Genomic DNA, 25561 nt, shown 5'->3' with positions numbered 1-25561 from the left:
CGTGTGTGTGTGTGTGTGTGTGTGTGTGTGTGATTTTTTTTTCCGGACGTTTAATGAACTCGCTTCTGTGTCCCCCTCCTCCTTCCTTCCGTACTTTACGACAGACTTGTTGTCCACCCAGAAAACACGGAAGCTGCCTACAGGGGTTTCCATGGTGAGCTGTGAGCAAGCATCAGGAGCCGCGGTGTCTTTTAATCTCGGCAGCATTTAGCAGGTTGACAGCTGCTCAGCGTGAGGGCGAGAGATGCCAGTAAGAGGCACCGGCACCCCGCCACCACAGTTGATGAACTTTGCCCCGAAGAACTGAGCGGTGAAGGAATGAACGAGTTGCTAACAAATTGGCTGAGCCACGTCTCCTCCACCCTGTTGGTTCATCTGCTTCACACAGTTTGCAGCAGACCAGCTGTCAGCCTCCACAGCCTGGCTACACACCCACCTAGTCCTGGAGGAAGCTGTGCACGGCCTGTCAATGAGTCTCCTCCCTGCTGAGACTGTTAAAAATCAAGATATGTTGAGTGGAAATTAAAATATAAAAAATTCACTTTTCTTGTAAGTCGACCCACTTCGCCAGGTGAGACCAGACAGTTATACAAACTGTTTTCAAATTTTATTTAACACTAACGATAATATAATTTACCTTGCAGGTGTTGATGGTTTTGTATTGAGGTATGGAGAACATGGAGAACATGTGAACAAAACATGGCTTATAATGAAAGGTCTGTAGACAAAGTGTAGATGTTGTTACTGCAGGACATGATTGTAACATAATGCAGAGAATGTTGACAAAACACAGCTCCACATAATGCAGGATATTTCAGAAATCCAGGACTCACAGGACTCCAGGACCTGCAAACGCAATTTCTCGTAACTCGAAAAATCCTTGTTTCTCTTCATCAAAGCCCGCATTGCATCTTTCACCGAGCACTACAGGGGTCACGGGGTCACGCATCCCATTTCGAGAACACTGCGAGCAGCCGCGTGCACACCTGAGTGCTCCTGGTGATGCTGTTTAAGATCTTGCCATCTTAACCAGGTAACATAATCAGAGCCAAAACGGGAACGGACCCTCAAAGGAGCAAAGAAACAAAATTCTAAAGTGAAGGTGAAGTGAGTTCCATCCTTAAAGCTCAGCAGGGGAGAAAATAGTCTCATTTGAAAGGAGAACTATTTCTTTAGACAATGCCTGACTGTTGGCCTGCACGTGCGGAAGATGAACACACGCATGCTCGCAAACACTTGCACACAACACACACTCACACACAGATATATATATAAGGTCTTTGTCAAGATTTCGCCTCCAGGAGGTCTTTAAAGGAGCTCCACCACATCCGATGCCATGGACGTGTTTTACTTCAACCGTTGAGTGGTAAGAGTGACTCGCCCTTGTCAGACATGCATGGGTCGTCAGGAGCTGTTAGGAGTGGTTGAGGGGTGCAGGGTGGGAAGAGCATCCTCTGTACTGGGAGAGGCTTCATGATGAGGGCGCAAGTAATGCTGCGAGGGGTTACCTGGGAGTTTGGAAGTGTGAGCCACATCTGTCCTCAATTACATGCAGTCTGCGCGGCTGGGTAGCCATCTGAAAACAAACCCCTGGCCGCTGGGATTATTTTCTGTTGCGTTCAGCAGATCATTGGGTGCTTGTCTCGCGCTCCACTAAGACTAACACTGAAGAGGTGAAAAGAGAAAAAAAAACAAACTGTGAAAAAAAGGAGAAGCAGTCCCCACACGAGGCTTGGCAGAAACTACGGTAGGTACAACTCTGGCTTCGGGGGTGGTGAGGACCGGACCATAGAATGAGGGAGGATCCCAGAGAGCGGAGTATGGGAGAGAACTTTCTCGAGACGGAGGTTTTTTTCTCGTTTTTAAAGTTTAATGAAGACGTCACTCGTCACGTGTGAGTGCCAGCACTGTTTCCCCTGATTGGGAGGAAATGCTGAAGTTTATCAGTGATGGTGTTATGAAAGATGCCAGAAGATTGTTCGTAGGGTCGTTGCGACCTTGCGGGCTTTCATTCATGCTCTGCTGAATCCTCCCACGCACCTCCATTGATGAGGCTCTTAACGGTCTATCACCCTCCGCCGCAGTACTTCTCGTGTGCTTAGGCACTTTTGTTTGGAATGATGTTTGTCTGCATCCGCATCCTTAATTACCATCTCTTCCTATATGTGAGAATGAGACGAGTTAATTTTCTCAGAAGCGCACAATACTTCAACGGCACAGACATTAGTCTTTTATTTAAACTCTTTTCTCTTTCTCTTTCTCTTTTTCTTTCTCTTTCTCTTTCTCTCTTTCCAAGCAGATTCTAACAAGTTCCAGTCTTCTGATTACAAAGGTCTTTGCATAGTTGTGCGTAGAGGTATGAAAAAACAATGGTTTGGGGCAAAAGTTTGAAATATTGGAACTTAGGTCAACGTGGAAACTAGTTTTCAAATACACTGAGAATTTGGAGCACTTGAGGTTAGATACTTTGGCACTTTGCACGGTTAAATCGGCTTTGATGGAGAGAATGAAGACTTTTGTTCACAGGTACTCATTTCTAGCAACGCTTTTCTTTTAAACACTTCGGTTTACGACGCGACGTAGGATGGAACTGTAAGTCGAGGACTGCCTGTATGTAAGACTGCCTGGGACATGGGTTGTCGCCCTTGACAGTTTAAGGAGCATGGGTTGTCGCCCTTTACTGTAGATTAGGAATGCGCGATAGTGAGCACGACTTCTGTGTTCATTAAATCGTACGTATTTAAGGAATCACTTGGGGGCAAAACAACACGGGAACAGAAAGGTTTATAGAAGTCGTCACGTGGCCCTCGATCGTCAGTCTGAAGTGTCTGCATGGATGACACCAAAGGTCAAGGATTGCAGGAGTTGCAGTCACCTCCATCAGTCTCAAGTGTCTATATTTATATTTGTTCTACAAGAGAAACTACTACAAACTTTCACATTGGTGTTGGTCTTCTCCATGCAGGCAGAGTCTCCAGACACTATTGCGACACCTAGCGTTACGATGATATAGACAACCCACACACACCACCGCCACCACCACACCGCCACCACCACTACTACCACCCCCGACATGCCGGGTGCAATCATGCCGGAAGCGGAACGCGAACGTGCTTCAGGCGCGACGACTGTGTGATTGATGAAGCTAGTCTTTGTGAGCAAGGGTTCAAATTCCGACCGGTTCTTTGGCATCTGCTGCCTTCAGACAGCCGAATTTTCAGACAGACAAAAGGCGTCTTTGAGAGAAATGAGAAAGATCAAAGCCAGACAACCAGAAACAGGTGTTATGCACAATTCAGGAGGAAGTAGAGAAAGGAGTAGATGAAAGGAGCAAGGTGTTCCAAGTCAAGTAGCTGTGAAACAAAGTATCGATACATCAGTGTGTTAAAATGTTCTACGACTTGTTCCATTGTCCTCGCACACCTGAGAGGCGGGATGCCTCCCCTCACCCTTTAAAAAAAATCCAAGCAAAAAATGTGGGACATGCCAGTAGCTTTAATCAATCATGCTTCCATAATGTTTGTCATAGTTTAAAGCGTCAGTGTGTGTGTGTGCGTGTTGTGTGTGTGTGTGTGTGTGTGAATACAGAAAATGAAAAACGCTTTTTTCCCTGTGCTCCATTCTTTATTACCTATAGAAAATGAATACTCTGGTAATCTTAGTGGTTTCCCCATTTTTTTCTGTCGTCTGACAATGGACAAAAGAAATTACACGTACATTTAAAAGCTTTTATAGCTAAATTTTGAAAGATGTAAATTGTTGATGTCGTCCATTGATTGATTTTTTTCATTTCAGTCTTTTATTTGTGTATAATCCTGTAAATGGAGGTCACCCTTCTGAACAGATACTTGCATTTTCTCGTTCGCTGGCTCCTCCTTTCTTTCTTTTCAACTTCTTAGGTAATTGGTCACGGCGGATGTCTAAAAATATTATTATCCCTTCATCCATCACATTAAATAAAATAAACAAATCACAAGCACGTGTCAAGCACATCACAATGGCCTTGCTCAAGACGATGTAAGAACTGTAATGTTTACAAAGTTTGCATCCTTCGCGTATTTGCTTAGCCAGTCTTGTTTTATCCTCATCACCGCGTGTTTCTCCACTGTGTGTGCTGTGTCCCTCCCCTGCTCCTGTCTGTCTTCACGATATAATGTCACGTGCGGCAGATTCGCGAAGTATGACGGGTCGAAGGAGACTCCGCGAGACTTTGCTCGACGGAAGATGATTTGCTCGAGACAGTCCAGCACCCGCTGATCCCAGTTTGTCTTGAACTTGTTCGCAACCAGCTGCGGCTGCTTCAACAGCCAGGGGAGATCACCGCTGGTCAAGATGCACACACTGCGAAGGTACTTTCCCTTGCATCGATACTCGTCCCATCTCCAGGCCACTGCTCGTGACGCGTGCTGGTTCAGTTCGTGCCGCACTCCAGGGAGTAGCCACCTGGTATCCATGGCAACGCGTTGATGGTGGCCCACACGTTCTCCTCGGGAGCGTAGGTGTCGTTGAACCATCGAAGCATCGCCCTAGCGACGTTATCATCGAACAGAGATGCGACGAAACCCCGCGTGAAAGCCCCATAGGCGCTGCCCTTGCGAATGGGGAAGTCGGGGAACATGAAAGTCTTGGGTGTGGACGTCCGCCTCAAGCCGCCACCCGATATAACGAACTCGCTGTCGACTCGCCAGCGAAGGTGAGGCGGGTGGATCATGGACTCTATATCGTTGGCTCCGCCGAACATGGTCAGGATTCGAACCATCTCCAGGTTGGTCCTGAGCGGGAACTCTTCTCCGGTGAGGTTGATGTAGTAGCGCCAGGTCACGTGACTGGCCAGCGCCGCCGCCATGCACTTCAGTTCTGCCCACACGTGCGCGGCGCTGGAGTAGACGACACTGACTCGGTCTCGGATCACCGCCACGTTGGAGAAGCAGTCCCCCAATGATGACATCACTTCGTACATCTCATCCGGGGCTCTCTTGTCCACGTGCAGACAGTAGAAGTTGTGTGCGCGATAGATGGTGCGCAGAAGCTGCTCGGCCTGCAACAAGGACACGTGCAGTTTGATGGCAAAGGCCAGCGGGAAGTCCTCCTCCTCGGGGCTGACGGGCGCCGCTCCGTACCTGTGGACCAGCCTGAGGAGTGAGCAGTTCTTCACTAAATCCCTCAGGGGAAACTTCTGAGCAAACCTACTGCTGCCATTACTGTCACGACAAGTGTCTGCACTTTGCTGGACAAACTTTTCAGACAATGAGATGCCGGGTGGGTCTGTCCACGCTGTCTCACCCGTAACCTCTTTTATGGTCAGCAACACGTTGATGGAGTTTGATGTCAGTTGTTTGCTGAGCTACGACAATGTTTGGAGATGGCAGATATGACGATGATTGACCCTCCTCAGATGAAGGTTGAACAAAAGTATTGGAGAATTTAGTTTGGCGGGTCAAATATTTTGTTGGGTCGTCTGTTGCCATTGGGTTGAAAACCGAATCCACAAACAACGGTTTTTGTGTGAAAGTCTTGTGAGCAAGTCTTTGCTTGAGCTCTGTCGATGCCAATTGAATGGTCCAGGCATTTCTATCTTTACTGTCATGCGCGCGCTCAGTTACACCCATCCGCCAGGTGCCTGGTCAACCATGGAAGGAAAAGTCTCTCCTTGTGTCTGCGTGGACATGCTCAGATGATCTCCGAGCAACAAAGCACGTGACGTGGAATGTTCTGGATGCGGCTTCGTGTTCACCTGTCGTGTCTGCTCTGGTCCTCTGCTACTTCCTATACCAGGGCCGCCATCTTTTGGCGCAGTCTTCATCTCGCGCTCTTCGCCTTCATCTTCATCTCTTCATAACCGTAAACAGTGATTTCCCTTGGCCATCTTGCCTCCCTCGTAGTCTCCCTTGTACTGACGTCAACTTTGTTAGCAGCGGCCTTGTCACCGGAAGTCACCTTTGACCGATGATCATCCCTAACTGTGTTTGAGAGTCCTGCGACCTCGCAATGAAGTTCTTCTGCTGTCGTGGCACCTTTTTGAAGCGGAAGAACTTGCCAAGGTTCAGGGGTCAGCCATCGCGTGTCAAAGGTGAAGGAGCACAGGAAGTTCAGTAGTGAGGTCAAAACTGCGGCCGTTGTCATGGACGCGCAGAGTGTGTAGAATAAGGCGAGTCTTGGCATCGTGAACCTGGTAAAGTTTTCCATACTGTTTATGTATAATTTTGTATTTATTTACATTGTTTACAGACACACAGGGCACAGACAAAGCCATTACACTTTCGCTAAAATATCTTTCGTGAACTCCTCGCCACTCACAGAACCACACAATACTGGCAGGTAATTCATTACAACACAAAGAAAAAAAAAAGATTAATTGATTAGTCTCGGCCTAATGTCACTAATATCTTTAGGTGTTTGTATTAGGATTGATCACTTCAAGCTAAGAATGAACAAGTTGTTACATGTTTGTTTTTATTTTATAATAATCATGATCGTGATTTTCATTCATGGTTAAAGTGTATTTATTTTTAATTTGTTTTCATTTAAAAATGTCACATTGTCCCAAACAAATACTCATGTTTTAAGCTCTAACATTTAGGAAATCTCTAGAATATTATTGAGATGTTGTGTGAGAGAGAGGAGAAGCAATGCATGAATGAATTTCACCAGCTGTCTACAACATTTCTGTTAATTAATCACCAAAATAACTTTTTTAAAAAGCTGAAAAAACTTTAATTATATTAAAAATTGTTATGAAAGTAAATTAGTGAGCGTCCAAACACGAAGACGCGAAAAGTAAACACGAAAAATATAAATTCTAACAATAGCGAATCTTTTTTCAAACAAAAAGCCAGACATCCTTTTCTCAACTCACCTGTCAGTAGTTTATTCTTCAACAGAGCAGTGCCTTTGTACAATTATCAATGACCAAAAGTCGAAGCAGGACTGTATTTATAGGCTCGCAAACTCCTATTGACGACCATCTCCAGCCTCCCACATCTGCTACCAAAGCTTCTCACTTGCAAACATCTCAGTCGTGTGCAGGTAAAAACATTGAGGTCCCTTCACACGCACTATGTTCAGAAAACCCTGAGATAATAAAATGATTGGAACATCCCTAATCGTCTTCACAATCATCTAAAATCCCAGGTAAAATAACTAGTTGTGGTTTTCTAAAGCTATGAATATAAACCGTTTAGTTTGTTCCTCACCAGTTATGTTTAATTTTTATTACAGCTTTATTACCAGCAGATTGTTTGTTTTAAAATGTGACTGGGCCTTAATGTTGTCGGGTCTTGCTATTCTAGTCCACATCTTCACCTTCCGACCTTTTGATGAAGGAAACTTCGTGACCCCGACTATGAGGGATTGACAAATCACTATCCGTGTTACCAGGAGTGTACTTGTTTACTATATCGAGATCTCTATGAAGACACGAGGTCACGTGCAAGAGAGGGGGAGGGACGGGAGGGGGACAGACTAAAAGCGGTTCTACTTGCTTTAAACCTGAAAAAGCCTTGAACTCACGGCCATGATGCCTCCCCTTGGTGAACCTCGAGTTTGTGGCTCAGTGGGAGTTATTTTTGCTGCAGCAGATGTTCCATGATGTTCAGTCGTTGATGGTGTGGATGTGGTTATTGCCGCAGTGCCGGGTACATAAAGCTAGACAAGGGTGTCGTCAAGCGGGTAGCGTGGGTAAGAGTGGGTGGCGTGGTAAGGCCGTTCACCTGAATGGCTGAATACCCGAGGTCTCCTGCTCTGTGATATGTTTTACATAACACTGTGGTCAGGGTCAGAGTTTCTGCACTAGTGGTGTACATCGTGGATGAATATCTACAGCTGCCCTTCTAATCCTCCTTCGCTTCCATAGTTTAGTCATATGAAATCTCGTCATGTGACATCACTCACACCACGTGACCGATTAACACTACTTGCCTTAATTTAATGGTCATATTTGTGCAAGCTTAAATTCATTTGTACTTTTGATGCCTTGTGAAAGATGCATATCATCATCGTAAACTCTTTGAACAAAATGTTTATCATGTGAGTTTTTCACCGCTTGCAGTTTGCATAAACACTCGTTTTGTTATATAGTTCGTATTGAATTAAAGAAGTGAATATATTCACAAAGTAAAGCAAAAAGCAAATCGTTCACAAAATTTTCAAAAACTTAAAAGTTTGAAGTAAAAAATGTTTTTATTTCAAATGTACTAAAATGGTGAAATATTTTTTCTATAGTGTAGGGATTTTGTTAATACAAATAATTTAAAATATGAAAGTGTGAAGGGCACTCAAGCCATCCTAAGAGATATATAAAACAGTGAGGAAGAGATGTTTTATTTCAATGTTTCTACGAGTGCTCCTCACACCTTTGTGTGTAAACTGATTTCTTGGTTTTAACTACATCTTTAGCTGTCGGTGATGTGCAGTTGACCCCACATCGATAATCTCATCATGGATGTGTATAGGTGGACTGCTGTCTGTCTGCCGAGACCAACGCTTAGCCTCTCGCTAAGTTCTTCGCTGTTAGTCTCGGCGAGCCTAAACAATGAATGTGACTAAACCGGAAGCTTTGTATACACCTGCCTCGTTTTAGTAACTGGAAAAAAAAGTCTGCAAGCCGTCCAGTAATACAAGTTCGTGATCACAAAGGCTGCTGTGTGTCGCTGGACATGACGGATGTCAAGTGTCCTCTGCATCCACGTGAAAACCGGTTAGTGACGTCAACTGGCGGGCGGCGTGACCTGCTAAGTGCACGTGCGCTTGTCGCGATCAGTTCCTCCCCCGTCCCCACCCCGCCACAATCCTTTCCACGACAACTATGGCGGTTTGCTGGACCATTTGTACCTGTCCAGGTGTTCCACTCTTCTCTTTCACAACGCCTGCACCTGTCTCGGTCATCCCAAATCTAATCCAGGTGCTTGTTTGAAAGGAGACATTACAAGATGCGAACCCACTTGACAGGTGCAGGATAAAATTAATTAACATTATCTCCTTTATCTAAGGACTAAAACCAATATTTTCATGGAATAAGCAGAGTTTATTGTTTTAGAACATCCTATCCCACTTCTTATTTATAATTTAAAGATGACAGACTGACCTGATGGTTGATGGGATGAAATACTGAGTTAAAATAAATCCCTGTTTGCTTTGGCCAGAATACGATTTCCACGATTCGATCATAGACGGTTACCATTGGAATAATTATGGGAGCTGTCGTTGGTCCGAATCCCTGGTAATTACACACATGCAATGTTTGGGTTGAAATAATAACCAGTTCAGTAAAGGAAGAGGTTAAATTCCTCTAAACAGGAAAACAGCTCTCTCATACAGGTTGTAATACTGGAATCTGAGCCAGTTCAGTACATGCACTTGCTAACCACTTGAACTCTCATTCCTGAATCCTTTCATGAAATGTACAGATAATAAATATATATATGTCTCACATTATAATCTCTTACGTTCAGACATGCTCTCCAGTAGGAATATATAATTATTCCAGAGTGCCACTTCCGTGTGATAATAAAATAAAAGAATAACAAGATAATGAGTGAAACTAAGAAATTTATGGAGCATATTTCTGCATTAATTTTCCATTTTCAAGATTTCCCCTTTAAAACACAAAAAATCATTTGGCTGAGCATCCTTGCGACACTTTTCTCAGTGACTGCGTGTTTGGGGAATCCTCGTGGGAAAGATTTCATTCAACCTGAGCGTAAAAGCTCAGTGCCACAGAATAATGCGGAATCCTCCCTTTTTCTGGGTTCAATGTACTTAAAGTCAGCTGAGCATAATTTAATGAATATCTTTGTTTGGCTTTAGACGCCATAAGGAAGCGTCAGTACTTGTAGATGAAGTTCTCTTGACATCTCTTGGGTGGCATAGTGACAGACGGGAAAGAAGTGTCACCTGATGAGCGAAAAAAAAAGCGCACGCACGCATGCACGCTCGCGCGTACACCGACACGAAATGAACGTGATGACAGTTCCAACATCGCACTTTCCAGGCTTTTTCGTATAAAATACGGAGAAGTCGTGGGTGAGGACCTTTGTAAGTAGGACATACCTGTTTACAAGGTTGAACTAATTCATCATGATACGCGCTAACCATCCCAATTCGGCGTGAAAAAAACAAGCAACCAGCAGGACGAATAGCCCCAATTTTTAATTTACAGAACACAACCAGGTGTCTGTTTTTAAACAACAAAGTGACGTTTCCAACTGTTGGCGTCTCGCTTGAGTGACGTGTCCATCACGGCACAGTGCGGCTGGCACCAGACGGCCGGTAAAACGCTGTGACTGGTGCGTTGTCATGGGAACCACACTGCTTCCAAAATCGGTCTGCCCGATCAAGACATTCATCACGATCGTGATCTGAAATATAAAATTGTCTACAGACATTGCAGGACTTTAGTCAAGGTGGTAAATAATAAACATGTGATGTATACAGCGCGTAATCACACTCACGACGGAGCGTGGCATCACACAGGGCGGCATGGCTGCCGTTGAAATTGTGCAACTTCACAGTTCATACGGAAGATGAGGTCCAAAATCCCATGACAAACCCACCTGACAGCCTCTCTACGCTAAGCCTGTGGAACTGTCATGGATTTTGCAGCCTTAACATGCTTGACCAAGTCCACCAAGCTACCTGTGTTCATCGGACACTTGACCCGGGGGGGGGGGGGGAATTGGTGTTTTACGCCGTGTCAGCAGCTAGGGCTATATTACGGCAAGGCAGCCAGCCCTGTAAACAGATGCCACGTGCAGAGAAAGAACAGCGTGCCCGAGACGAGAAATGAACTCAGGGCAGCCAACCTTCACTGTATTGGTGACAGGCGCTAACAGCGCTAACCGTTGCGCCACCGGACCGCTTCAGGACACTTGACCAGTCTGTAGAATACCGATGAGGCCTTTCATAAGCGAGGTCGATTATCTCATTGCCAACGACCGAGAGGTCACGGGAGTACCTGTTCTAGGCGGATGCAGCATGTTGTTTCACTCACCTGTTGCAAGGTTAGTGGCCCCCCAGGCATCATAAAAGTATCCCTGAAGAGTGTGGTCAGCTGGACAAGATAGGATCTTGATCCAACAGCCTGCGCCTCCTGTTCTGAAGTTACCTGCACGTTCACAAGATCCACATACAACAGACATGTTGATACATAGCATCCAGACTTTCAGAGAACAAAATTCACGCCGCTAAACTAGATGGAAGACAATCTAGAGTATATATATAGGACAGTCAGTATACAGTATACAGAAGATATTCACGATACAAAATTTACAACGGAATAGATCACAAGAACCAGATATATGTAACCACGATATTCACAATAAAATATCCCACTTTTGCTAAAATGACGATGATGATATGATGATTGATTGATTGATTGATTGATTGATTGATTGATTGATTGATTGATTGATTGATTATGATGATGATGATGATGTGGACAAAATAAGGAGGACGTAACTATGTAGACAAATAGTAGAGACAAACATTGAAGACAGATAAATCACGGAACAAACAGTAAGGATGAAGAGTGTCATAAATCTGCAGAGACAGATGAGCAGGTGGACTGGTGTCACAGATGTGAGTTTTTTTTAACGTTTAAAGGATTCGATAGTGAGTGGATATTGGATACAGAAGGAAAGAGAGTTGCAATAGTTTGCAGCACAGTAACTAAAACTCTGGTGATCATGTATGGTTGTTCTGGTGTCAGGGATAAGATGGCATAAACATCGTAATTCCAAGAAATCTTCTGAAGAAATACGTACCTAAGAACATGGGTTGACATGAAACACCCGTTATCATACAATTGTTATAACGGACCATCATTTAGTGGTCAGGTGTACAATACACGGTCAGTGATTGATGAGCTGATGTTCATAGCTTCATTTGATGTTTTCAGTGCGCATGCCAGGAGATGGTAAGCATGGTTCCCACCTGTGGGCCTGTAGATGCTGGTGATAGGGCGATCAGCGTGCGAGCCGCAGTAGGCCCACTGTGGGGCTGCACGTGCCAAGCAGGCCGCCTCGTTGTGGGAAGCATTGTCGTGTTGTTCAGCAAACGTGTCCCGGTGGAAGCCTGGGTTTTGTGTCTGACATCCATACTGGGCGATAAAACAGCCATCTCCAGCCACTGTCATCGCACCTTTCATCAGAAACATTCGTGTCAATCTTACACCACACACCAAATTGACATTCTGAAGGATGAAAGTCTGTTTTACTCGCTTCAGTACCAGCTGTGCACACGGTACTCTTCTCTACATAAACTCAATGACACGCAAACTTTTATGTATGTATATGTGTAAGTGTGAGAGACAGAAATATCTCTGTGCATTAACTTTACTGATGTATCTTCGATTTCTAAGAGGTACAAACATAATCTTTTGCATACCTGTAGGTCAGTAGACAGCAACCACCTGGCCAGTTGGACTGGATCCACAGTAGCGCCACTGTTGGGCGGCCCGTGCCAGACACCCCTCCTCTGTGCCTGCTTGAGTCCCAATGTCGTCCTTGTGTGTTCCTTCTGCAGCAGGGGCTTTGGGACAGTGGTCCACAACAAACCAGCAGCCTGCACCAAAGTTAAATAGGACAACCTCAATGTTTAAATGTGTTCTCATTATTTGTTCGGTATTCTTTGGTAAACGTTTATCGTCTTTAATACCCATGCTGCCAGGAAATTAGCTTTTATTGAGTCACCAATGGTATGTGCATTAGGAAAGTGGAGTGGAATTAGTGTTTTACACCGAGCCAACAACTAAGGCTATATCGCGTCAAGGCAAGCTAGCCCATATGCATTGGAAGCAGCCTTAGAACATCAATAAACAATAAATAATGTCAATGTTGTGTTTCAGTATTGTTAATCCCTTCCACCTCTACAGCCCTGGGTCTAGCGTGTTTAGTTTCTAGCTTACAGGACGCTGTACAATGTTTTAAAGTTTATGACTCATTTCAGCTAAAACATTCCATCTTGTATCCAATAAGGTTATATTTTGCGATCTTTGTAAATTTTGGGTATTGCCAGATGAATCCAATTTCTGTGTGCCATTTTATTTCTAGATTGGCTCAAGTGTAGGTTGTCGTCCGACATTTTACCTTCTTTAGGAATATTAGGATACAAGGTGTTTGGACTGGAACCATCAGGCATGTAGGACCCACGGGGGGCAGTGGTTGCTGGGGCTACAGTGCTAGAGTCACAGGCAACAGGAACTGCGGTGGTTCTGGCACTGGCTGGATGTCTGCGAGCTAAAACATCAAACAATATACTAAAGTATAGCTAGTCTTTTACAAACAAATAAACAGACTTTATTTTGAAACAAAGAACAATTGGCAAAAATGTTATTTCTGGAGTCTGATGTCAATACAAATACTACTTAATTGCTTTTCTGTGTTACGTGTGGAGAAGAGGCCGAGAAAACTGCCATAAACGTGGTGGTTGCACGGACAGTGGCATGCATAGGTCAGAGGTGAGTCAAAAAGACTGTAGACAAAGACACCAACACCAGACGGGCTGGTCAAAAATATCTTTACATAGATATATACTGTTTTCTTTAAATGTTATCAGTATTCTTCTTTACTTAATTGAACACTTATTCGTGTCATTTCACCTGGTAATTTAATGGAATAAATAAGCTGGAATTTAACGAAGTTTCTGTTGTCGATGTGGACTAGGAAGAGCGACTGAATGAGACTAAAATAACTTGGAGGTGTGCTACTTGGACAAAGCTGCGCAGTAACAAACTATCAATTGTAATTACATATTTATAATTAACCAGTGTGTGCCTAATACAAGAGACAGTCATACCCCTGAGATAGTTAGGACCAGTGGGAACCTGAGGACCCACATCCTCCACTGACACTGGACTGGGAAACTGTTCTTCATCAGCCCACTGAACAGCATTACAACGCAGTCGGAAGTCAGCATCTTTGGGAGACCAGAAGTCGCCAGGGCTGTATGCCTACACACCACAAGACTGGTTATCTTTCTCAGTACAGAAGTTCCATGTAAACAATATTCCTTATCTCAACTGAGTATTTTTCATCATTGCCAGATCTCAGCTGGAAACAAGAAACATGAACAATATCTTAAACTTGTTTTCACACTACTATATGTATCTGCGAAATAAGAAAATAAACCAATCCATACCCTGAAGTTATTGTGAACATCAAAGTAATCTTTTCTGTCAAGGTTGCTTCCAACGTACTGTATGCTTTTAATGCCGGGTGGGTTGTAGAAAATGTTGTCGTAGATTTGGTTACCTGTTGGTTTGTGTATTCAATGGATTACATTCAGCCAGTTGAATATGAGTTATTGGTTTATTATTGATTTCTTCATGACTAACAGATAGGACTTACGAAAACCTTATATTCCTTTCCCTCTCCCACAACCAAATATTCGTTGGTTTCTTTTCTTTTTGTCGTCGTCATTGTTGTTGTTGTATGAGATCAAGAACTGAAGACAATGATGTCCACTTCTGAAAAGCTGACTGTGTACAAAGCACATGCCATGGTTTAAGGTATGTTACAGCCATGTGATAAGATATGATAAAAATCAATTCAGTGCAACGAGATATTGATATAACATGATCACATGAGAAAATAGCATTTGACATTTTTGGCTATTATTAAATTGGTTTTGGTGCTCTTGCATACATGCAGTATACAGTTATATTCTGTTATTATTTTCTGCTGAAGATTATTCCAGTTTTCAATCCTTTTTTGTCGCTAAAACTAAAGCGTTTGGTTTTCCAACCATGAAGAATGAAAAACATTCAAAGGTCTTGAAACTATTACATCCCTAGGATTGCATTGCTTTTCATCGATTGGCATGTGAACTCATTTTTTTTCAAATAGGCATTCCGCAGCCAAGCCTATAAAAAGCTAAAAAAAAAAATTAAAAAAAAAAACAGAAAAAAATAGGAGGCTTCTGCAGGAATACTTGCAGCCGGATTAGTTTTCAAGTAAAATGTGTATGCTGGAAGAAGTTTTCCCTACATATCTTTCATCTCATGTGACATTCTATGGTTTTTTTTTGTGTGTCCATGTACTCTGTGTGTGACTTTTTGTGTAAAGTCCCATGAGCCTGCTCACAGGATGGGGATATGGTGCTATATAAATTCACTGCATCATGATGATGATTACTATTAATAATAAGAAACCTTCAGGAGCAGAAGGATGATTCTGGAGAATAGCAGCAAGTTCTGGGTATCTAGACTTCCACAGTGTTGTGTTGAAGAAGCTTGTCTGTCAAATAAATATAAATAAAAAAAGTTTGGGCAAAATTTTTAAAATTTTATCCAGAGTGAGTTGCATTACAGGTGCCCTGTTCATGCCATTGTGTATAATATGGAAACACACACACACAATTTGTGCTCACATGTATATACAGATGTGCAGTAAAATTCCTCAAACAAGCTATGCAAGGATCTGTGTTCCTGAGATCAAAGGAAAGCTAATAGCAAAGTATAAATAATCCTGTTTTTAAAAAATGTGAACAAATCATTTCAGAGATATAAGCACATGGTGCTAGCTTCACCTGCAAATGCTTGGTCAAGTAGACGCCATGACCACGTGGTTCAAGTCCCCTGCCATCCACCTGAATAGAGAATTTAGTGGCATTGTACATAACATTTTGTCGTATGATGTTATCACGGCCGCCTCCAATGTTTGCGTGTACTTCATTCTGTAAAAGTATCACAAATAACACATAAGCATTTCCGCAAATATTAAACTGTTAACTGAAAGAGCATGTTCACATTTGAACAGGCACAATTCATAATGCAAACAGAACAGCAGTCACACTATATAGTCTGTCTTATTATCATCACCAAAATAGTTCTCATTACCAAATACCCAAAATACTTTGTAATCATAGCTATTAAATTACTATCATCAAAATATTTAGATACCATGAAAAATGAAAAATAATGATCATCATCAAAACACTACAAGTACAATGCAATAATAACACTACATTGGAATGTTTCTAATTGTCAAGATATTGATTGTCATAAAAATGTTTTCCTAAAAGTATTCGCATAATCAATACTCATCAATTAATTGATCATTGTTATCATCAATTCATTTTTAGTCTATCAGTCCATCAGTCTAACATCCTGTCCATCAGCATGTCATCGTCATCAGTCAGTACACCAACCCTGTAATATGCATAATGTGAATAATATACACTATATTAACTAAATAGTTTGAGCATTATGCATAACTCATCATTAAAACTGTCTACAGAAAACACAGCCTGTATAGGAAGTTAATCAGGATAAAAAAATTTTAAATAAAACAACGAAGGCCAATACAGGACTTCCTAAATGCTGAGTCATCACCATCTCATTCGAAATAATACAATACTTTTACATCATAGAAGACGTTGCCTTCAATCAGAACACTGGAGTATTCATCGTCCAACATGATGCCTCGGACTTCAACTCCAGGGAAGTAACGAAGGGTATGGTGAATGTGGTTTTTACGAATTATGTTTCCACGCTGCAGCACATAAAAACATAACTGTTCATCAAACACAGACAAACATAACTGGACATCAGACAACATCAAGATTTAGCAACATTACAACAAGCAATGTGTGTGTTTGCACATTAAAGAAATTCTAGCAGAAAAAAATTCTGAGAGACAGAGAGAGGTTTTACTAAAAGCTGTCAATATCTCTAGACCATCAGTTTTCACACTAGTTACGTAAGTTAACTTAATGCCAGTCAAAAAAAGGTGATAATGATGCAAGTATTTGAAATCAATGATAAATACACTGAAGTCAAAGCTGTTAGTGCTCAGGTCCTTTCTAGGTTTGTGGTTACTACTAGCGATTATACAGCAGTTTGTTTACAATTGAGTATTATTTGTGTTCACTCTTGCAGGCAGTCTTTAGAGCCGACATTACCAGCATTTGTTCACCTTTCACCTCTAAGACCTTTTGACCAGAAATAAATCATAAAATCTCACATCGAACTTGTTTCACAAAAGCACTTCTGCTTACAATTACAATGCAGTAATGCAGATCAGCTACCAGACAGGTCATAAGATAAAATCTAAATTTAATTTAATTAGAATATTAAGGTACCCAAGTCCAGTCTTTAGTACTGTGGATGGCTCCACAGTCACTGGAATTCCAGCACATATGATGAACATGGTTGTACTCAATAACATGATCATTACCCTGAAAACAAATTTACTATTGATAAATCGCATAATACACTGCTTATAAGATGCTCTACATATGTCTTCATCTTTGAAACAGAGAATCACATTTGTAACTCATTGTGAGTCAATGTAAGTGAGTAGGATTTCAACAGTTGCAATACTTAAATATAACATGTTAAATGTTATTGCAAGTGCAAATTATCTTGTTTTTAGTAAATTTAGCTGAATACCAAGATGATGTGTATTCATAAAGATCAACAAGTATGCGAGCATATAAACACAACCAAACGTAATGAACATTTATAAAGAACTCACACTCCACAAGATCCCTGTGTACTGCCCATGGTGAATGTAGTTATGACTCACTGTTACGTGAACGCCACCTATCTCAAAAGCATTACAGGGTATAGCCGCTGTCCGACTGAAGTCCCACACATGGTTGTCTTGCAACAAGACCTCTGAGGAGGTCAGTGTTTTAGGATCTCCACCTGGAGCAATTAGTAAATAGAGTCCTGAGTTGTATACTTGCATTAATTTAGAACAAGATGGAAAAATTACAGGTGTTATAATGCAACTAAAGATGCGGGAAAACAAAAGACTATATTAAAGATCGCTTGCACTGCTAACATTCTTTACAATAGATAAATAAATTTTAAGAAGTAAAAAAATAAAGAAAATCTATGAACAAATCTGGAGCAATGAATGAATCAAATATGCACTGTAGGTATCAAGTTTCTAAGGGGATTCTGGGAGGAGTAATTCTGTATTTAAAAGCTCTCTGATTAAACAAATTAATTGCAATGTTAATATATTTTAATGAATTTGTTTTAAGTCTGCATACTCACCTTTTATGAGGACTCCACCACAGGTATCATGGATCTCTGAAGCCAGCACAGAGACTCGACGGCAATCTCCTTCACAGTTAATGGCATATGAACCTACAAAGATAAAGATCTCAAGGCTCCATCACAGTTCATGGAACCTTACAAACAATGACTTCTATACTACACTTTGCTCAAATACAGTTAATAGTGTATGAACTACACTGTACTTAACTACAGACAATACTGTATGAACTTAAAAGAAACCAACCAAAGATCTCTGAAGCCAACACACAGACTCATTGACAAAATCTTTTTCATAGTTAATAGCATATGAACCACCACAAAAACTCCAAAGATCTCAAGGTAGAACTTAAAAACCTCAATAGTCATATTCACACCTTTTACTTTAAATATGTCCTCAACTTGTCTGTCATTAGAGCATGTGAAAAGTTACATTGTGATGATATATGAGCAGATTGTGGTGCCAGGAAACAAATTTTGTGATCTGTATGATTGTTAGCAATAGTCAGGATAACAGTCAGAGCGTGTTCTTGCTGCTAGAGGCTTCGGCAGTTTTAGGCTGTCATCTTTGCGCAGAAGGACATTCTAGTATATGTATTTGGCAAGGGCGATACCCAGGTTTGGTGAAAATTTGCTGTTTTGAACTCGATAACAGATGTTTGTAATGCCCAGCCATTACATCTTTCAGCCATCATAAATAAATGGAGAAACACTTTGTGCGGAATATATGCATGGTGATCACCAAGATTGACTGAGTGGTTCGGAACTGGATATTTATGTGTGTGAGCACCATCATGGATTATTTGAGGTACACTTTGCTTTGCATGCATATACTTGCACTAGTTCTGCTTGACTGGTATTTCCTAGCCCTAGTGTCTGTTTATTTATTTATTCCCTTAAAAAGAGACAATAATAATAATACTAGTTGAGCAGTACCGAGGAGAGCTCGCATACAGGTCATTCGTCTCATCTTGAGAGAAAGAACACATAACTACTGCATGGTGAGGCTATAAAACACCAGGCCACAATAAGCTCAAAAAACACAGGTGCATTTTGAAAATGTTCTTAGTACTGCAATTACCAGTTTACATGTTACATTCTTTACTTAGCAAAGATAACATAAACACCATCCAGATTTTACAACATAATTATATTAAGGATGCTCGATGTATACCACACACTTTCATCAGAACCTGCAGTTCTTAATTCCTTTTTTCCACACATATATTTTTTCTGAATAATACAATTTCACACTATGTAATACCTGTGTTTTTGATCTCCATATTCTTGAAGGTTATGTCATGTCCACTTTCAATGCTCACTCCATGTTGACGGCAATTCTCCACAGTAAAGTCTTCAAAGTTCAGCTTCTGAGCAACACTTTCTATTCTTCAAAATGACAAATGAAATAATGATCAAATTAATGAAATGCAAGATGCACACAACACTTTTTCTGACTTACCATTCCAGCATCTTGCTAGATCAGAAGCCAGTGTAAAACTTAATATACAATCAACAAGTGTATATGACGTACTGGTAGCTAAATTTACCCAGATACAATAAAAATCTGCATTCAGTATAGCTGCCTTAGAAGTCAGTCTATTTATTAGTGAAGAAAAATAAATACAATAGTCTAATATGAATTTATATAACTTAGAATCTAATATAGGTGATTAAACAACATGGCAGTATTTGTCCTACAAATTAGCAGCCATGAGATACAGATTGACATACGTAGCAGAAAACTGTATAGCTGTAAAGTAATTAAGCCACACAGATCAGTACCAGTTAGACCATTGCTCACTCATACTCACCACACAGATCAACACAGGCTCAAATAATCACAACTGATTACACACATGCATTCAGAAGCTGGTCTTAAAACTGATAGGCAGCCTTTTCCTCTTGGTGCTTCATACAGAATCAGTGATCACAATTAAGATAGTTCACAGAACTTCCCATGTTTATGACTCCAGATAAGTGTAGCATCATTCAATATTTGTCTGCTGGATCCAGAAGAGCTAAGAAATGGTTTGATCTACCCTGATAATGTGAAGTGTGTTCTTACTACACAACCCAAATGGTTCTTATCCTTTGTAGATAAGTTGTTGAAGAAGCAAAGGGAGGCTTTTGGTTGCAAAGATGTATGCCACACTGAAAGTTACTTTAGTCTACTGAGAACAAAAAAGAAAATCGTGTAAGACCACTTCCTGACAGCCTCGAGTATTCACATCCTAGTGAAATTACTGTCACATCCTGTCTTTCTAAAATTAAGAAAAGAAAAAAGGAATCAATGGAATTTCTAATTTTTGTGAGCAATAAAAAGCTCTGAAGTTTGTTTTTCAAAAAGGTATAAAACAAACAAATGCAGGATCTTCAACATAACATACCTTATGCACCTGGACAGGATTGAGACATACACAATATCTGATGATGTCAGTGTTTGCAGTGGTGTGTTGGGCCACAGGTACAGTTTTTTGCTGGTTCTGTCTATATAGTACTCCCCCTACAAATCATGTCAAGTCACAGAAAACACTTCAAGAGAGGATTTTCTTAACTAGATCATATCTAATCATTCAAAATCATTTCAGACATATATTTACTTTGTCAAGTATTTCATATTCTAATAATAATAATGCCAGTTAAAGATTTCATTTGTTTCTACTACAAGTTGTCATAACCATCCATATCGACAAAAGAGAGGTATGTACAGATTGTGTCTTTCATGAAAAAATGAAAAAATACAAGCAGCTAAAAAGCAAAGGTATGGGCATGTCATCTAGTAAGTGACCAAAACATCTCACTGGTTCATCAAGTTCTGACAGCATGTTGATGACCTGAAAGTAGCCTCCCTGCTGGCTATATGGACCTGGAACGATAGGGTTGTAGTGACCTACAACAAAGAGAAAAAAGTCAAGTTTTCTGGTTTGTGGCAGAAGCAAGAGGAAGGGTGGGTACATGTGTCCTAAACAATACAGTTGTCTCTCTCACTGTACTCACACAGTCTGATTTTAACTTAGTTTATACCTGCCCTGTAATTATAAACTATTTAAACTTTATTTCCCATCTCAAGATCTTAGTCTAGGACTTTATGGACATCACAACTAATTGTGTCTGACAAGACATAAGACTCCCTGATAACCTAAGATGCACCATTTATTTTGGCCAGCATCAGCAACTAGCATCAGCTGACAGACTGCGATCACTCACCAACACGCACTCCATATAGGCTGTCCTGTGCAAGGGTGATGGTGTGGTTGTGGGCATCAACGTGAGCTACAGGCAAAGATTCATCTGCCCAGCTCCAGTACCTGATTTAGTGATCAGAAATGCTTTCATTAATCTTCTGATATCTGAGTTGCTTAAAGAAATGAAATAGCAACACAAAAAAAGTAAATGACGGCAGTCAAGGAAATTGAAAGAAAATAAGCTTGAAAGACTTACCACCAACCATAGACCCATGGCTCAGTCTCCTGTGTCCAGGCCACATCTCTACCACCTGCATTATATGTGAAACGACGACCTTTCTCTCCATCAGGTACAGATAAGATGTTGGTGAATTTCTGGGTCAACATCAAAGTCACTATAGTTGAGATGATCAAGAGCAAGAGGAACAATTACTGCTTATAATTATTCAATGTCTTGTGAAAATAAAATAAAAAAATTTAAAAGAGTGATAAAAAATTAGTGGTGCTGAAATCTCCCTGCCATTGTTTCTCATGTAGTCATGTGCATACAGACAGGAACAACCACATATCTGCCTGTATGCACACCCTCTCCCATCATACACATACATGTACAACATAATCCTACTGATTCCAACTGATTATATTACACCCTGAACATCTGCTTCTGACAAGCAGCTGACATCCTAATATTCAAAACTTTCTGCACAAGAGCTATCTTGTAGGTATTAAAAAGTTGCAATTAAAAATCATAATAAAAAGTCTTCTGAGTTACATACCTAGACAATTATTTCTTAAACTAAGTCATAAGTGAGTTAAATATACTTCATTGGGCCACTGGGCAAGTCGTAATGGTTTGCCATTAATGAAGAGTTCCAATGGTGCAGTCCATGTTGAGCGGCGAATCCCATAGGTGGTCAGTGATCCAAGATTGGCGATTCCAACAGCCGTCAGGTCCAGTTCCAAGACCTTGGTACGGGCCACTTCAGGCAGCCGCTGCTGTATTTTTGTGTCAGTCACATGCTTGAAATGATCACTAAGGATATGTCTTCCACCTGTCTGTTAAACATGATATAGGCATTGCTCATTAAAGGTGTGATTTTTCCTTTATTGCAAGTTCTTTCCATGTGTGTGTGTGGAGGGTGAAGGCATGCATATACATTTGTGTGTGTATGCATGTATGTGTGTGTATCTAGATGACATTATTCTTATCAGGCACCATACAAACTGCAGGCCTCTACTCACCAAATGTACCTCCTGACCTTGAAAAGCGCGAAAAACTGCTGTACCATTTATGGCATGTGCAAAGGTCAAGGTTGAAGTCAGGTCATAATAACCTTGCATAAGCTCCACAAAAATTGCTTGAGGACAAAAGAAGAAAACAGCACATCTGTACATAAAAGAAAATTGGCAAAAGTAATCTTAATATATATTCTACAACAGTGTTGCTTTCACAAATTATGTATTTCCATTAAAGTGGGTTCTAATTTCTTTCTTAAAGACATTCTTGTAGTGATTATGTTTGGTTCATTATTATTTTTAGAGCTGTTGATGTACTGTTGACCCATTGACATCCTCTTTCACACGTCACTAGAGGATTGTCTTGGGTTGTGTGTTATGTCAAGCAACCTGACCAAACCAAACCATTTTCCGCTGCTTGATGGTTACATCCTGCGGACCAACCTGCTTGGTGGCCACATTGTAAACAAAGTCATTTGTTAATTTGTGCTCAAAGTAAGAGATTTGGAACAGACTCTGGAAGCGTTGTCTGAGAGAACCTGCAACTCACTACTGCTGTCAGCCATCAGATCGATGTTGATACTGTCATAGGAAAGAAACGCTCTCCCACCTTGCCAATGAGCAACACCAGACTCACAGAACTGGCACACAGTGGTTCAGACCATGCACCCTTCAATGTTGAATTCCCACATCACACGCTACATCTCCTCATGCCAAACCTTTCAAACACCTTCTTCTATAAACAGACAGGCTGTATCACTGGGGCTAATTATATAGAGGTAGAATTATCATATTTTAAAAAAAAATTCTTCTACTCACTGTTTCCTTGAATATCCTTAGACTGCAAGAGGTCCACGGCATGTTGAAGACTTTTTACTGGTGTGGAGGAATGCAAACTGTATGACAGACAAAAATATATAGAGAGTTATTGAAGCTAAGAGAATACAACAGGAGCAATAAGGAGAAATCAAAATGTCATTTGGAATGAAATCATTTGTTATAAATTGATGCATATCAAGCCACTTACATACCCAGTATTACTGTCTGAGCCTGAAGGACTGACATACAGATGGACAACAGCTCCGTCAGTGCCCCATTGTGACCATAGCACAAACCATATTACACTGAGCTGCTGGCAGAAACTCAGAGAACACACACGCTGAAATACTGAAAAATACATGTTTGGCCCTTTAATGTGCTGTAAAATTAACCTTCTTCCATGCACAGTAATCATCAAGCATTTTCAATCAAGAGAAAGCCAAAGTTAATCAGATACCAATCTTTTTATACTGAAGTCTGAAAAAAGCTATCTCGACATTTAGGAGACCGTGGTACAATTAAAACACAACTATAAGAGATAAGCATTCTAATACCACAGAAACCTTAAGAAGGGGTCAGTGTGTGTGTAGGTCTTCAACCTCTCCCAAAGAATTTATTTGTGATCTGTGTGTGTGTGTACATTACTAAGAGGAAAACAAAGATTGTTGTGAAACATTTAACTTATTTTCATGAAATATTTCAGCTACGGCAATGCATAAATATATTATAGATGGTAAGGTAGCTGAGGATTAACTATACGTCTATATACACCAGGACTAATATCACTGTTTGACCAAAAGTGGATGAGGTTACTAATATCCTGAATCATATCTGTGTAAGCAATGTATTAGGAAAGTGTATGCAACGGTCAGCAGATGTAGATATCGTATCAGTTCTAAATATACATGGCATATTTATTAGTTTGTTGTGTTTTTGGTACCCACATTGTATGCCCTTGCTTTTTTGTTGCGTCGCTGCTGTACAGCATTGTTTGACTTGTGTTTTCATCTGCGATTTTTCATTTTCCGGTCTTTTCTGCACAAGAATTTCTTCTGAACACCTTGAAGATCTCACTGACAAAGTCAGTCCTCTGCTTTAAATATTTACATGCAATTTTTCTCTTCTTTGTGATTGCAACAATATTAGCAGTCTTCTGGCGATTTCTGCTCCGTTGACCCGAGGGTCTATCGATGTATTTTGTGTTGCTACTGACGACACAATGTCTTTGCCAGCTGTGGATGGGAACCTAAGGCCGTTGACAGCAGGCACGGACCCCAGATTCTGTACAAAACTTAAGATGGCGAGCTCTCGATCTTATGTACAGAAAAAAAGTTGTATTAACCAAGCAGCCACAAATCGTTTTTGCTTTCTTTCTGATATCCGCTATCAAAAATTATTACTTTCGTAAAACAATCTTCTATCGTTCCGTATAAAGTGCGAGTCTTAACAGTTTTCTGTAGTGATTTTATTTGAGTAAAATAAACCAAGTTTCAGATAAAACGTTCCTGGTCCTAACCTTGGCTCTATGTGAGCTCTCAGTATATGGACCCCATAAGGTGAAGCCCTCGAATGGTTTCTTCGTTCTGTACCTGATGACAAAACTATATGGAGATCACACTTGATACCTCAGCTCCACCTGACCCCTCCACATTGGTCAGAATTGACTAACAAACATACAAACTAAATCATTTATCCATCATCCCACCCTGCCTTGTTGGTGTTGCGGGAGCTTGTTTAGGGCAGGGTGTATCGTTGACAGTGCTTGTTATATCCACCCCGCATCCCCTTCCACCCCATCACTGGTCACGTGAGCAGCGCAGCGCGAGACGGAGGACACCAGCGGGTGACGTGGCCCCCAAACTGTCCAGTATAAACAGCAGGCAGAATTCAGTGTTTGCACCTGTTTACGGAAAGGCGGTGGGTCCTGCTTGGAAAGGCAGTAAAACTTGGGTTCTGAGTAAGTGAGAAGCACCATTTTGCCGCAAGGTATCTTGGTCCCGCTGGACAGCGTCTCACGTCACTCAAACCACCCGTCTAAGTAAGGCGCTAGTTCTGTCCACCCTGAGTACGAGAGAAGTATACTACTGTCGCAAGTTACTGTGGTACCGATGGAAAAAGGCTCGCGTCACTCAACCATTACATTCAAGTAAAAGCACACTGAGTACGAAAGAAGCTCCATCTTGCCACAGGTGTTTGGTCCCGCTGGAAAGCGACTCGCGGCCCTTAACCCCCTCTTTCCCCACCCCAGGGAGTTGGGTGGTAGGTTTTAGTAGACTCGGTAGGTCACAAAAGATATAGTAGTTGTATATGTCAATAA

At 41.3% G+C, this 25561-nt stretch overlaps 1 protein-coding gene and 1 pseudogene across 3 annotated transcripts; both read right to left on the bottom strand.

Annotated features, from left to right (window-relative positions):
* Positions 1-3622: 3622 nt before the first annotated feature.
* Positions 3623-5803, bottom strand: LOC112561423 (annotated as a pseudogene).
* Positions 5804-11996: 6193 nt separating this feature from the next.
* Positions 11997-25542, bottom strand: LOC112563340. 3 transcript variants are annotated; one of them, XM_025237248.1, is made up of 21 exons: positions 24938-25542; positions 23457-23592; positions 23245-23321; positions 22432-22547; positions 22012-22245; positions 21446-21564; positions 21212-21312; positions 20806-20894; positions 20392-20507; positions 19266-19390; positions 18002-18094; positions 17472-17644; positions 17077-17172; positions 16359-16487; positions 15523-15669; positions 15146-15230; positions 14134-14246; positions 13792-13945; positions 13083-13232; positions 12382-12558; positions 11997-12135 (listed from the first exon to the last, which is right to left on the bottom strand). In XM_025237248.1, the coding sequence occupies exons 1-20, from the start codon at positions 24942-24944 to the stop codon at positions 12389-12391; spliced, it is 2430 nt and encodes an 809-aa protein (XP_025093033.1). In that variant the 5' UTR covers positions 24945-25542; the 3' UTR covers positions 11997-12135; positions 12382-12388. The 3 variants fall into 3 exon arrangements, with proteins under 3 accessions (XP_025093033.1, XP_025093032.1, XP_025093031.1); XM_025237247.1 differs by lacking the exon at positions 24938-25542 and adding an exon at positions 24189-24892; XM_025237246.1 differs by lacking the exon at positions 24938-25542 and having other exon boundaries at positions 23457-24144.
* Positions 25543-25561: the final 19 nt, after the last annotated feature.

The sequence above is a fragment of the Pomacea canaliculata genome, linkage group LG4 (assembly GCF_003073045.1).
Source record: "Pomacea canaliculata isolate SZHN2017 linkage group LG4, ASM307304v1, whole genome shotgun sequence".
NCBI lineage: Eukaryota > Metazoa > Mollusca > Gastropoda > Architaenioglossa > Ampullariidae > Pomacea > Pomacea canaliculata.
Note: the sequence above shows the minus strand (reverse complement) of the source record. Positions and strands in the feature narration are given on the sequence as shown.

Bases quoted from the DNA above. Each gene is read 5' to 3' on its own strand.
- LOC112563340 (XM_025237246.1), bottom strand. From the start codon at position 23,659: ATGATTACTGTGCATGGAAGAAGGTTAATTTTACAGCACATTAAAGGG. The intron at 21,565-22,011 runs GTATATTTAACT...ATGTTGACCCAG, and splicing joins TTGCCCAGTGGCCCAATGAA to AAATTCACCAACATCTTATC. The intron at 20,508-20,805 runs GTGAGATGTTTT...CATGATTTGTAG, and splicing joins TGTCAGAACTTGATGAACCA to GGGGAGTACTATATAGACAG.